The sequence below is a fragment of the Budorcas taxicolor genome, chromosome 10 (genome assembly GCF_023091745.1).
Source record: "Budorcas taxicolor isolate Tak-1 chromosome 10, Takin1.1, whole genome shotgun sequence".
Lineage (NCBI taxonomy): Eukaryota > Metazoa > Chordata > Mammalia > Artiodactyla > Bovidae > Budorcas > Budorcas taxicolor.
Window position 1 is genome coordinate 77,367,278 of NC_068919.1, and position 12,056 is coordinate 77,379,333.

Here is a 12,056-nt window from a genome sequence, read left to right on the forward strand (position 1 = left end):
TGAGGTTCAGAGAAACTAGTCTTAAGTCATAAAACTAGAGGAAGTAGCAGATCCAGAATTAAAATACAGTTTTCTGGTCTCCAAGTCCAATATATTCTTATTTGCTGTACAGTATGACTTTAAAACATTTTTGAGTGGTAGCAGATAATACCATTTTCTCTTAGTGAATCCTCATAAAGAATTAACCCTAATTCTTTTTTTAGTGTAACCAATTATAAAGACTAATAACCAACATAGTCGTTTTCTCATTTTAATCTTACAGGTGTGGTTTTATCTTATAGAGGCGGTTTTATCTTGTAGATGCCTTAGATGGTAATTAAAATTTCTTTTTCATTTCTTTTTCATAAACTCTTAAAAATTGTCCCCTACAATGCTGCCTTATCTCAAGTGAGTTGACAACATAACTTGCTCTATGTCAGGTTCTTTAGCAGTTAACTAGGAAGGGATTTCTGGAGAAGGAAATGGCAACCCACTCCAGTATTCTTGCCTGGAGAATCCTGTGGACAGAGGAACCTGGTGGGCTGCTGTCCATGGGGTCACACAGAGTCAGACACAACTGAAGCAACTTAGCATGCATGCATGCCTGCATCGGAGAAAGAAATGGCAACCCACTCCAGTGTTATTGCCTGGAGAATCCCAGGGACAGGGGAGCCTGGTGGGCTGCCATCTATGGGGTTGCAGAGTCGAACACGACTGAAGCCACTTAGTAGCAGCAGCAGGAAGGGATTTCAGACTCGTGTATATTAACTGACTGTAGAATATTATGTTGAGACAACTATAAAGGTGATTAAAATACCTTTTTACCTTAAATATCGTATTCTCTACTAAACTAGTACCCAGAACTTTCTTATTTTTCTGCTTTGCTAAACTTTCTAATATTTCATTTTTCTCAGCTGTAAAATTAAGCAACATGCTTCAAATACCTGAGACAGCTTTTTTCTTGAAACATCTTGATATCCTCAGTTCTGTAAAATGAAAGGAAAATATTTAATCTGTATAGCAAAATAATATATACTTTTGAGATATTTTCTATGTTGTTTAGCAATAGAGATTGGAAGTAGATGATGTAAATTCTACTTTTATATTGTAATTCTTATACTTTTTTTCCCCCCCATCTTTCCCCTTAGATTTCCTTCATGGATACATTTTCATAGCATTATTATGTGATGTGAGAAGTTTTTTTTTTTGTTTTGTTTTTTTTTGAAGTAACATGGATTTTATACTACAGAATCAAGAGATTGGCTTTATAGGAAAAATTGATTTATAAAGAGTGGTACAGGTTTTTATAGATAACCATGACAACATCCCATATGAATGGGCATGTTACTGAGGAATCAGACAACGGAGTAAAAAATGTTGGTCTTGCATCACCAGAGGAACATCAGAAGCACCGAGAGATGGCTGTTGACTGCCCTGGAGATTTGGGCACCAGGATGATGCCGGTGCGTCGAAGTGCACAGCTGGAACGTATTCGCCAACAACAGGAGGACATGAGGCGTAGGCGAGAAGAAGAAGGGAAAAAACAAGAACTTGACCTTAATTCTTCCATGAGACTTAAGAAACTAGCCCAGATTCCTCCAAAAACTGGAATAGATAACCCTATATTTGATACAGAGGAAGGAATTGTCTTAGAAAGTCCTCATTATGCTGTGAAAATATTAGGTAAGTAAAAACAGTAGAAGAATTAGAAAATGTTTTGTTGTGGTTTATCTCGCCTTAACATAAATGTGTATAGGAGGGAAGAGTTATATAAAGAATGTAAGTAATAACAATTTGAATTCAGACCAGGATCAGTTTTTTTCTTAGAAAGGCCATATAACTTGTTTTCTGTTAGCCATTTAGAACTGGAGCATGTATCCTAAATGTTCAGGATATATGCTGCAATGTGATTTTTATATTTAATCTTTGAAGTAAAAATTCCTATATAAGGCCTGACCTTTAAAGCTTTGAAATTCACATTTCATTTCAAACTCAAATTTTATATAAAAATTACTGAAAAGGAATTTTTAGATTTTGAATTTCTGATTTCTTTAAGGTTTATGAAATAATTTAATAATTATTAATGAGAAAAACTTGGTGTCATTTCTCTGGCATAATATGCATAAAACATGGCTTTAAAGTCCCTGTACTAACTATTCCTAAATTTCATTTTGTGAGGAAAACCAAAAACTACTGCTATGATATATTAATGGGCTTCCCAGGTGGCACTAGTGGTAAAGAACCTGGGCCTGCCAGTGCAGGAGACATAAGAGATGCAGGTTCGATGCCTGGGTCCAGAAGATGCCCTGGAGGAAGGCATGGCAACCCACTCCAGTATTCTTGTCTGGGGAATCCCATGGACAGAGGAGCCTGGCGGGCTATAGTCCATAGGGTTGCACAGAGTTGGACACGATTGAAGCAGCTTAGCATGCATGCACATGATGTATTTATAGATATAAAAGAATTCTGTGATCAGATTTTGAGAACAGGGGTTAAATAAGTTAAACAGCTTCTTATTACAGTACTTCTTGTAGCTTTTAGAATACTAATAGGCATTGTGAATTTATAAGAGAGATTGATGTCAAATGGGTGTTTCCAAACTTAAGTATTTTACCATTGAACTTACTGCTCTTTCCTCCTCTACACACAAGAGAGAGATCTCTGAACTCGTGTCAGTGGTGTACATTAACTTGTGTTCCATTAAAACCAGGCTAACTCAAAGGAAATATTTTTATTTCTTAATGATTTATAATTATAGATGTGAAAAGACAGATACTTCACTTTGGAAGGAGAGGGTTTTCATTGTTGTTTTACCATTTATTTAAGTGTTTATTGAATCCTTTACTTGATGCTATAGCAAATGCCTTTCTGTGTAATTTCTAAAGTAACTCTGTTAACAGGGCTCTGTAATATCTATTTTGGAGAAAAAGAAATTGAACTTTATTTAAATCACTTGTGTAAGACTCCATGCTAAGTAGTAGGGCCAAGTTTTAATTTGCCTAATCTGGATATGCAGTTGTTATACTGCAAAGAGCAAAGGGTTTGAGTGGAAACTGACATCCATCCTGTTCTTCACTCAACCAGAGCTTTGGCTACCAAGAATGCAACATCTTTTTCTTACTTATTCAAAGTTAATCATCTATATAAATGTACCATGCACTATCTGTCTGTATATAAAAGTACCTTATTTACTATCTGTGTATATAAAAGTACCATATGTACTATATATTTGTATATGTGTTTACCATATATACTAACTGCAGTCTAGAACAATTTCTGCTACATCATAACAACTGCTTTTTCTTTGCTATACCTTTACAAAGGATTCATATCTCTTGACAGAAAGCATTGTGTGTGTTTTTCTGTGATTTAAGAAATCATAGATATATTCAGTCATAATGAAGTGTGCAAAAAATGCCTAAATGGTAATAATGAAAGGCATTATAGTAAAAACAGAGAGATTACGTATTTTAAAAATGCATTTATATGAAGGAATTTTATGCTGTTTTTTCTTAAGAGTTTTGTTAGAGTAAAAATATATCATTGGCTCTTATTGGCATCATCTCATACCACTTCATTATTTTTTATTAAAGTACTCTAAATATTCTCTATGACTTGGAGAAAACTTGCATTGTAATATATCCAACCCAAGCCTAGTTTGAGTCTTCTGGGTTTCTATTTAAATTTCTTTGAGATTAATGTATTTGTCCATTTACTTTAATTGAAATAGGCATAAATGTCCATGTAGTAGACAAGACTCCTGTAATCTCCATGAAGAAACAGAATTCACTTGTGAAGTTTTTATTTATTTTCTTGCCTAACCACAGAAAATTGAGGACCTGTTGCTTGGTTTGTTTTTCTACAAGTGTAGTTAAAGGACAACTATATTTTCTTCCGACTTGCAACCCACTGTGGTTTTAAAAATTATCTTTGTGTAATCCTTGAACTTAAGGCTGTTTTACATAATTTATTTTAAAGTAATTTGGAATTTAGTACCAGCTGTCTGTAAGTCATTTCTTGGATAAGGAGAGTATTTTGTGTTTTGAGAAATGAGTGATAGATTTAATTTTAATGCACTCAACACAGGTGTGTTATTTGTAGGAGGCATGAAAAGTTATCATAAGTTATAAAGTTGTTTTTGTCAGTCACATCTTCAGTTTTTGAATGTACTCAGTTTTAAGTTTTCACTTTAAAATGAAGTATAATAGCTTTGTACCAGACATTTTTTTCCTGTTTGTAAGTTGCTAACACATCAAATTACAACAGTACTCCCTAAAGTTATAGAAGGCTCCCTGCCAGTGTTTAGATTAATATGCACGTGCCAGGAGACAACTTCTCAGCTTTTTTCACAACCAGAAACAGCAACCTTGTTTTAAATGAGGCAAGGATGGGGCAACTGATTTATTTCTCTGGAAGGGAGCCTTCAGTTTCCAAATGATACATCGTCATTTATCTGTGAGTAGAGGGAATTCTCATTAAAGAATTGAAAGTGTGTTTGGAAAGATTGGATACTTTTAATTGTCTGGGTGGTGACTTTTAAAAAGTATTTATAAATTTGGCAGTGTATAATATTAAATGTGCAGGGATGGATTGATAGAAAATATTTGGAAAGGATGAACTGAATTTTCTTGTGTAAAAGCACTTAGAACCTTACTGAAAATTAGAAAATAGTGATGTGGGAAATTTAAATGAATAATTAATATTACTAGAAGGCAATGGCACCCCACTCCAGTACTCTTGCCTGGAAAATCCCATGGATGGAGGAGCCTAGTAGGCTGCAGTCCATGGGGTTGCTAAGAGTCAGGCATGACTGAGCGACTTCACTTTCACTTTTCACTTTCATGCATTGGAGAAGGAGGTGGCAGCCCACTCCAGTGTTCTTGCCTGGAGAATCGCAGGGACGGGGGAGCCTTTTGGGCTGCTGTCTGTGGGGTTGCACAGAGTCAGACACGACTGAAGCGACTTAGCAGCAGCAGCAGCAGCAGCATAAATTATAAGAATTTTGATACATTAAGGAGCCTTCCTTAAAATTGACATGAGTTGTTAAAACTTCCTATGAATGAAATATCATTGTCTTGTTCTCTTTCATAAGTAAAGAGACAAACTACCTTGTGAGAAAAATTCTGAGAAAAGAGCAGAATGTAGGTTAGAGTAGAATGAGGGAGAATAGGGTTATCCTCAGATGTCTTTATAGCTTTCACTGTTTCATTGATTTTTGTAATCACAGATAACTGATTTTGGGTCAGGACTGTGGACAAGTAAATACAGTAGACAGACTGTTTAAAGGGAATAACTAGGAAACATTGCTGTCTATCATAGACATGACTCTGATTATCACATTTGTGAAGAGACCTTAGGAAACGCGCACATACCCTCTCAACACACACCTATAGCAAGTTATAGGTTTTGTGGCTGATAAGGACATTCTTGAAATTTGTGATTAAGGGCTTTCTAGTTTTCACCAGATGCTGTTAGTGATAAGAAAAAATTTAAAACACACACACACTGAGGAGAAGAAAACTAGGATAAATAAAATTTTTATATTAATAATACTGTGTTTCAGTCATTATTAGTACCTACATATTTTTGCCAGGTGTCTCTGTATATTCAAACTATTAATGCTAAGTCAGTAGTATTCTTGTATTTGATGTTGTAAAGTAAAATATTTCTTCACATTTCTCTCTGATGTTATTTGACTTTTGCTTGATCATGGGATATACTAGAATTGTGCTGGATTGTGATGAACTTTCATTTGATTGGCTTTTAAAATAAAGTTTATTTAAAGTCAACAACAAAAAAAATTCCACTGCCAATAAACTTCCAGTTCATACTATTTCTGAGAAGTTAATTATTCCTGCTATTAAATTTTTGCTCAACTTCTATAACTATTTCCAAACTTTTATTAGCCATTCCTTTGAGGGACTTTTTTCTGAAAGTGAAATGGTTAAATCTATTGGTATTAAGCTTAATATTTAAAATGTTGGGACTGTTTGATGATTTTTTGATTTGTTCATATTGCTAAGATTAGAGCTAACCTAAAATAAACATTAAAAAATTCATTAGAATATGTGTATAGTCATACAGTGTTTGGTTATTAAATATGCATAATTCTACAGAAAAAAATTAACTGCTGTACCTTTTGGTCTTTGACACAATGTGTCAAAACTTCATTCCACCTGTTAATATAAGTATTAATAGGTTTTAACTTTTTCACCTTAGCAAATATGTTCAGAAATGTACAACATCATTGCATATTCAAAGTACAGGGATACCTGGAGTCAAATGTAGAGTTTAAATACTTTTTACCGTCACTTGCTATTGATCTTTGACAAGTTATTTCAGTTTCCTGAGTCTCAGTTTCTGTGTTTTCTTGAGGACCAAGTGAAAAGAAAGCATGTATATAAAAAGCATATTGTACATTGTAAGTTTGATTAAAATTTAACTTATATGAAGCAGAAGCCACCAGAGATCATCTGACTTTTTAGTCCAAGAAATTAGCTTGTAGATTTTAACCAGTAATTTTTTATTTCATTTTTTAAATAACAGCTTTATTAAAATTTAAATCATATACCATAAAATTCTCTTTTAAGTGTATAATTTATGAGTTTTTAGTATATTCACAAGATTGTGCAGGCATCACCATTATACAGAGTGTTTTCATTACCTCAGATAGAAACTCTGGGCCCATTAGCATTTACTTCCTATTCTCTCTTCCCCCTAACTCCTGACCACCCTAATCTACTTTCTATGTATTTGTTTATTTGGAATATTTAATCTAACTGAGTCATGCAGTATGTGGCTTTTGTGACTTGTTTCTTTTCACATAGCATGTCTTCAGGGTTCATCTGTGTTGTGGAATTCATTGCTTTTTATGGCTGGATAATATTCCACTGTATGGAAATAACCATGTTTTGTTTAATCCATTCATCTGGTTGGTGGAACATTTAGGTAGTTTTACCTTTCTTCTGTTGTGAATAATGCTGTTATGAATATTCATGTATAAGTTTTTGTTTTAATACCTGTTTTCAGTTCCTTGGGATATATACCTAGGAATGAAATTGCTGGATCAAATGGTAGTTTTGTTTAACTTAGTGAGGAACTGGTATACCTTCCCCAGTACCTGCACTGTGTTACCTTTTCACCAGCAGCCTGTGGGGGTTCCAGTTTCTCTGCATTCTCACTTCTACCTATTATTACATATCTTTTTAATTTTAGCCATCCTACTAACCAGTAAGTTTTTAAAGAACTGTAATAAAATAGATTAAAGTATATTATGTTGCACTTAAGTATTCATATATCTTTATTTCAAATAGGGATGTACATACTGAGTTGAAAGATAAATACACATTTCTTTTTTTAAAATTTATTTATTTTAATTGGAGGATAATTATAATATTATGATGGTTTTTGCCATACATCAGTATGAATCAATCATAGGTATATGTGTGTCCCCTGTATCCTGAACTCCCCCTCCCACCTCCCTCTCTACCCTGCCCCTCTGGGTTGTCACAGAGCGCTGGCTTTGGGTGCCCTGTGTCATACAGCAAACGTGCACTGGTTATCTATTTTACATATGGTAATGTATATGTTTCAGTGCTGTTCTCTCAAATCATCCCACCCTTTCCTTCTCCCACTGAATCCAAAAGTCTGTTCCTTGTGTTTCCTTTGCTGCCCTGCATGCAGGATCGTTGGTACCATCTTTCTGGATTCCATATATACGCATTAATATACGGTATTTGTCTTTTTCTTTCTGACTCACTTCACTCTGTATAATAGGCTCTAGGTTCATCCACCTCATTAGAACTGACTCAAATGCACCCCTTTTATAGCTGAGTAATACTCCATTGTATATCTGTACCACAACTTCCTCATCCACTCATCTGTGGATGGACATCTAGGCTGCTTCCATGTCCTTGCTGTTGTAAATAGTGCTGCATTGAACACTGGGGTACATGTGTCTTTTTCAGTTCTGGTTTCCTCAGGGTATATGCCCAATAATGGGATTGCTGGATTGTGTCGTACTTTTATACCTAGTTTTTTTAAGGAATTTCCATACTGTTCGCCATAGTGCTTGTATTAGTTTGCATTCCCACCAACGGTGTAAGGGGGTTCCCTTTTGACACCCTTTCCAGCATTTATTGTTTGTAGACTTTTTGATGATGGCCGTTCTAACCATGTGAGATGATGATACCTTATTGTGGTTTTGACTTGCATTTCTCTAGTAATGTGTGGTGTTGAGCATCTTTTGATGTGTTTATTAGCCATCTGTATGTCTTCTTTGGAGAAATGTCTGTTTAGGTCTTCTGCCCACTTTTTGATTGGGTTGTTAATTTTTCTGGTATTGAGCTACGTAACCTGCTTGTATATTTTGGAGATGAATTCTTTGTCAGTTGTTTCATTTGCTATTAAAGAATATACATTTTTAATGGATTGCTAACAGAAGTTTGTGAAATAATATCCAAGTCAAACCTAGTCATGTTATAGAGAGGTCCAGAGACTGAAGTAGATTTTCCAGTGACATACATTGCACTAATAAGTAAACCAAGCCATAACCAGGACCCAGATATTCTGACCTCAAATTTAGTTCTTTTTCTTGCTCACCAAATTCATTACAGTTTTATCTAGAGAAAAATCATGAAATTTTTGTACCTGATTGAGCAGTAATCATTTCAGTGGTGTTTCTCTGTTGTCCTATATTTGGAGCTAAGATGTTTGCTCTGACTTCTCTCTCAACTGTCTTTGCTTGTATACTTGTCTAGAATTTGTTTTTAATTTGTAACCCAATGTATTAATGATTAATTACTGTTTAGGGTCTTTCAGGGGCTTCTGATTATTTTTAATAAATGCATTTTAACCTAGTCCACTAAAAACCAAAGCTCAGTGATCTGAATTTTATTTCCTTAAATTTAAAAAGAAAAAGGAAAGACTACCCATCGCAACTTAAGCAAGGATTTCCTAAGTGGAAGTTCTAATTTCAGCTCAGTGGATAGATACACTGAAACTGGTATAATTTTTTCATTTGTTGTTGTTTAGTCACTAAGTTGTTTCTGGCTCTTTTCCCACCCTGTAGACTGTAGCCTGCCAGGCTCCTCTGTCTGTGGGTTTTCCCAGGCAAGAATACTGAAGTGGGTTTCATTTCCTTCGCCAGGAGATCATCCCAACCCAGGAATGGAACCTGTTGTCTCCTGTATTGGCAGGCAGATTCATTACCACTCAGCCACCAGGGAAGCCCCATAATTTCCTCATCCTATATGCTATTAAGTTCCTCACCTGAATAGTCAGTTTGACTATACAGTTTAGGAGAAAAGAAATCTTTAATAGAAGTTCTCAGGAAGAAGTCATGAAGCTGGTTGAACTACAGAAGTTTCTGAGGATAGGTTGAAAAAATTGGTGGAAGAATCTTATTGCTGGAATAGGTCCCTAGAATCTATTTTCATGTGAGGTAAATGATAGCAATAAGTGAAGATAACAAAACTAATCTAGGGGAGATGATTATCTCCACTGCTTTTAAAAGATCTTCAGAAATGGAGATGAGCTTCCTTGAGTAATTTTATTGTTTACCCTTACAGCCAAACAGTTCTCCAGAGTCTTGGGAATCTGAGGGTAGAATTTTCAGATAGAGCAACTCTTAGTGATTGCTTTCTGTTACCTATTTTAGTCTTCATTCTGTTTCATTTGAGGCGGTCAGGAGAGGGCCAAGAGGAAAGGGAGCATTCAGGGCATGGATTTGTGGACTTGTGTGTGTGTGTTTAGCTGATTAATTATCCTCAAACCAAATGTCAGTGATTTTTCTTACTTTTAGATAATATACCTTTTCTTTCAACATAAATGATCAAGATTTAGCTATTATATGAAATGTTAGAGCAGATAATGCAAACTTAATGTTTACGGAACATCAAATAAGAGGAATGGATCAGACTGCAGGACAAGGAATTTGAACTAGATACAAAGCACTTGCTTGTAGGGAAGTTGTTACAAACCAGAATTTATCAGCAAAGCCAGATTTTTCACGTGCACATTTGTCTTTCCCTCTGCAGAGTGTCCCCGTTTCTGTCTGACCTCTCGCCTGCCTTGTTGTGAGTACTGCTCTGCCTCGGTACTCCCTTCTTTGCTCACTTCCTGCTCTACAGTTGTGTCATTTTTTTCTCAGTAGCCCTGTAATTCTCCATTTATGTCTGTACTTCTCTGTGTAAAGAACCATGTGGTTCTTTTTCTTTGTGCTTATTGTGTGTGGGAATGAGGAAGGGAGCTTCTGAACTGTATATGGGGAGATCTCCCCTCTCTCTATAGCCTGTCCTCTGTTGTTTATCTTCATCATTATTGTAGAAGTAGGTATGTATTTGACAGGATGGATTTAGCTGCATCTGATTAGATTTTTCATATTTCCTCTGGAATTGCACAGAATTTCAAATAACTTAAGTGGTTTTTGTTTAAGTATCATATAATCTAATTACTGCATCGACAATGGAACATTTCTTAAAGTGTGTAGAAAATGTGCTGTTCTTGAGTAACATGAAGTGCTTCTAAAGATATACCGTATAAAAACAAAGTTTTTTAAACCTACAACAAAATACCTTTTCAAAGTAATAATTTTTATGAAACTAGAACGAATGTGTCCAAAATGAGAATCCCTGAGTAGATATTGCTAACAATTATTTTTCATTATGACATCATACTTAATATGAAAGAGAAGACCCTTTATCAGAAGTCCATTCAGAATTTTCTAATAAAATTCATTATAATCAATATTTTAAGACTAATGGTTTAGATATTTGTTTCTTTTTTTTGTGACTTTAAAACTTTATTGGACAGAAGTAGCATGATTTTTAATGTCTGTTAAATTTATAAACTGATGAAATGAATATTTCTTTATAAATAAGTTTTTAGCATTTACTGTTTGATATTTTCTCTTAGATATTTCTTTAACTACATATGGTTTAGTTCATATCTTCTGTCAAGCTACTTATAATGAAGTTTTAAGAACTTCTGAGTGTTTGGTAACTTAATCTGTTCTGTTTATTCATTAAACATTTTTAATGGAAATTTATTTGAACCTGAAGCATGAGTGTACGTGAGGAAGCTTTCTTGCCTAAAAATACGATCTGGAAACTTTTCCAGCTAAATTGGCCATGAAAGCAGATATGGAATTTATCTGAAAACTGTCCACATAAATCACACTTATCAAATTTGCTGTCTAACTTAGTTACCCAGGCTGGTGCTACACAATCAAAGATGTTTTTACAGTATTTCTCAAAAAGCTACATGGCCTCTACATTCACAGACTGCAGTTTTGGTTTCTTTTGCTGAACCTTCCCAGTGTACTATCTAGCATATTATTGTGATTATGTTAGAATTGAAATAAAATATTATGAGAAAACACTTAAAGCACAAGACGCTTGGTTAAAATAGCAGAAATAAATGCAACAGTACTGTAAAAGTAGCATTTGGAGGGTGCATTATATATGTGAACATATAGAAACACAGTTAACTAGAAGAAATTCTGTCTACAGATACATGGTAAAGTAGAATGTGTAAGCATCTCTAAATGCTAGTCAGTTTACATTACATGATTCTGTATCAGGTGAGAAGACATCTCAGGTCAGCTTTTCTGAAGCAGATGAATGACATATCACAATTAAGCCCTAAAATCTAAACAATAATAATAATGATGTTTATCTTTTTAAAATCCCTTAGCATGGCAGGAAAAGCATTTCCTTGGAAGTCAGAGAAAAAGATTTCTTCACCTAGGTGCCATTTTTGTGTATGACTTCATTTTCTCCATCTGAAGAGATTTGATCTGAACTATGTATGTCTCAGGTTTTGGTGGTTTTTCTAAATTGGGAAAAATTTGTTAGATTTTAGGAGGATTAAAATATATGTATTTATGCCCATAATACAGTTATTGTTCTGTATCCTTCTATTCAATATTGGCAGTGACCAATGTGAAATTCAGGCCAAATTTGTATCAGGCCACCTGATGTAAAGAGCCAACTCATTGGAAAAGACCCTGATGCTGGAGAAGATTGAAGGCAGGAGGAGAAAGGGGTGGCAGAGGATCAGATGGTTAGATAGCATCA

The 12,056-nt window shown here is 34.8% G+C and overlaps 1 protein-coding gene across 1 annotated transcript in view; it reads left to right on the top strand.

Annotated features, from left to right (window-relative positions):
- Window positions 1–1,295: 1,295 nt before the first annotated feature.
- PALS1 (protein associated with LIN7 1, MAGUK p55 family member) overlaps window positions 1,296–12,056 on the top strand; it is a 41,949-nt gene continuing 31,188 nt past the window's right edge. The window contains exon 1 of the mRNA XM_052646953.1: window positions 1,296–1,662. Coding sequence (XP_052502913.1) covers window positions 1,296–1,662 — 367 coding nt within the window. The remainder of the gene's footprint in view (window positions 1,663–12,056) is intronic.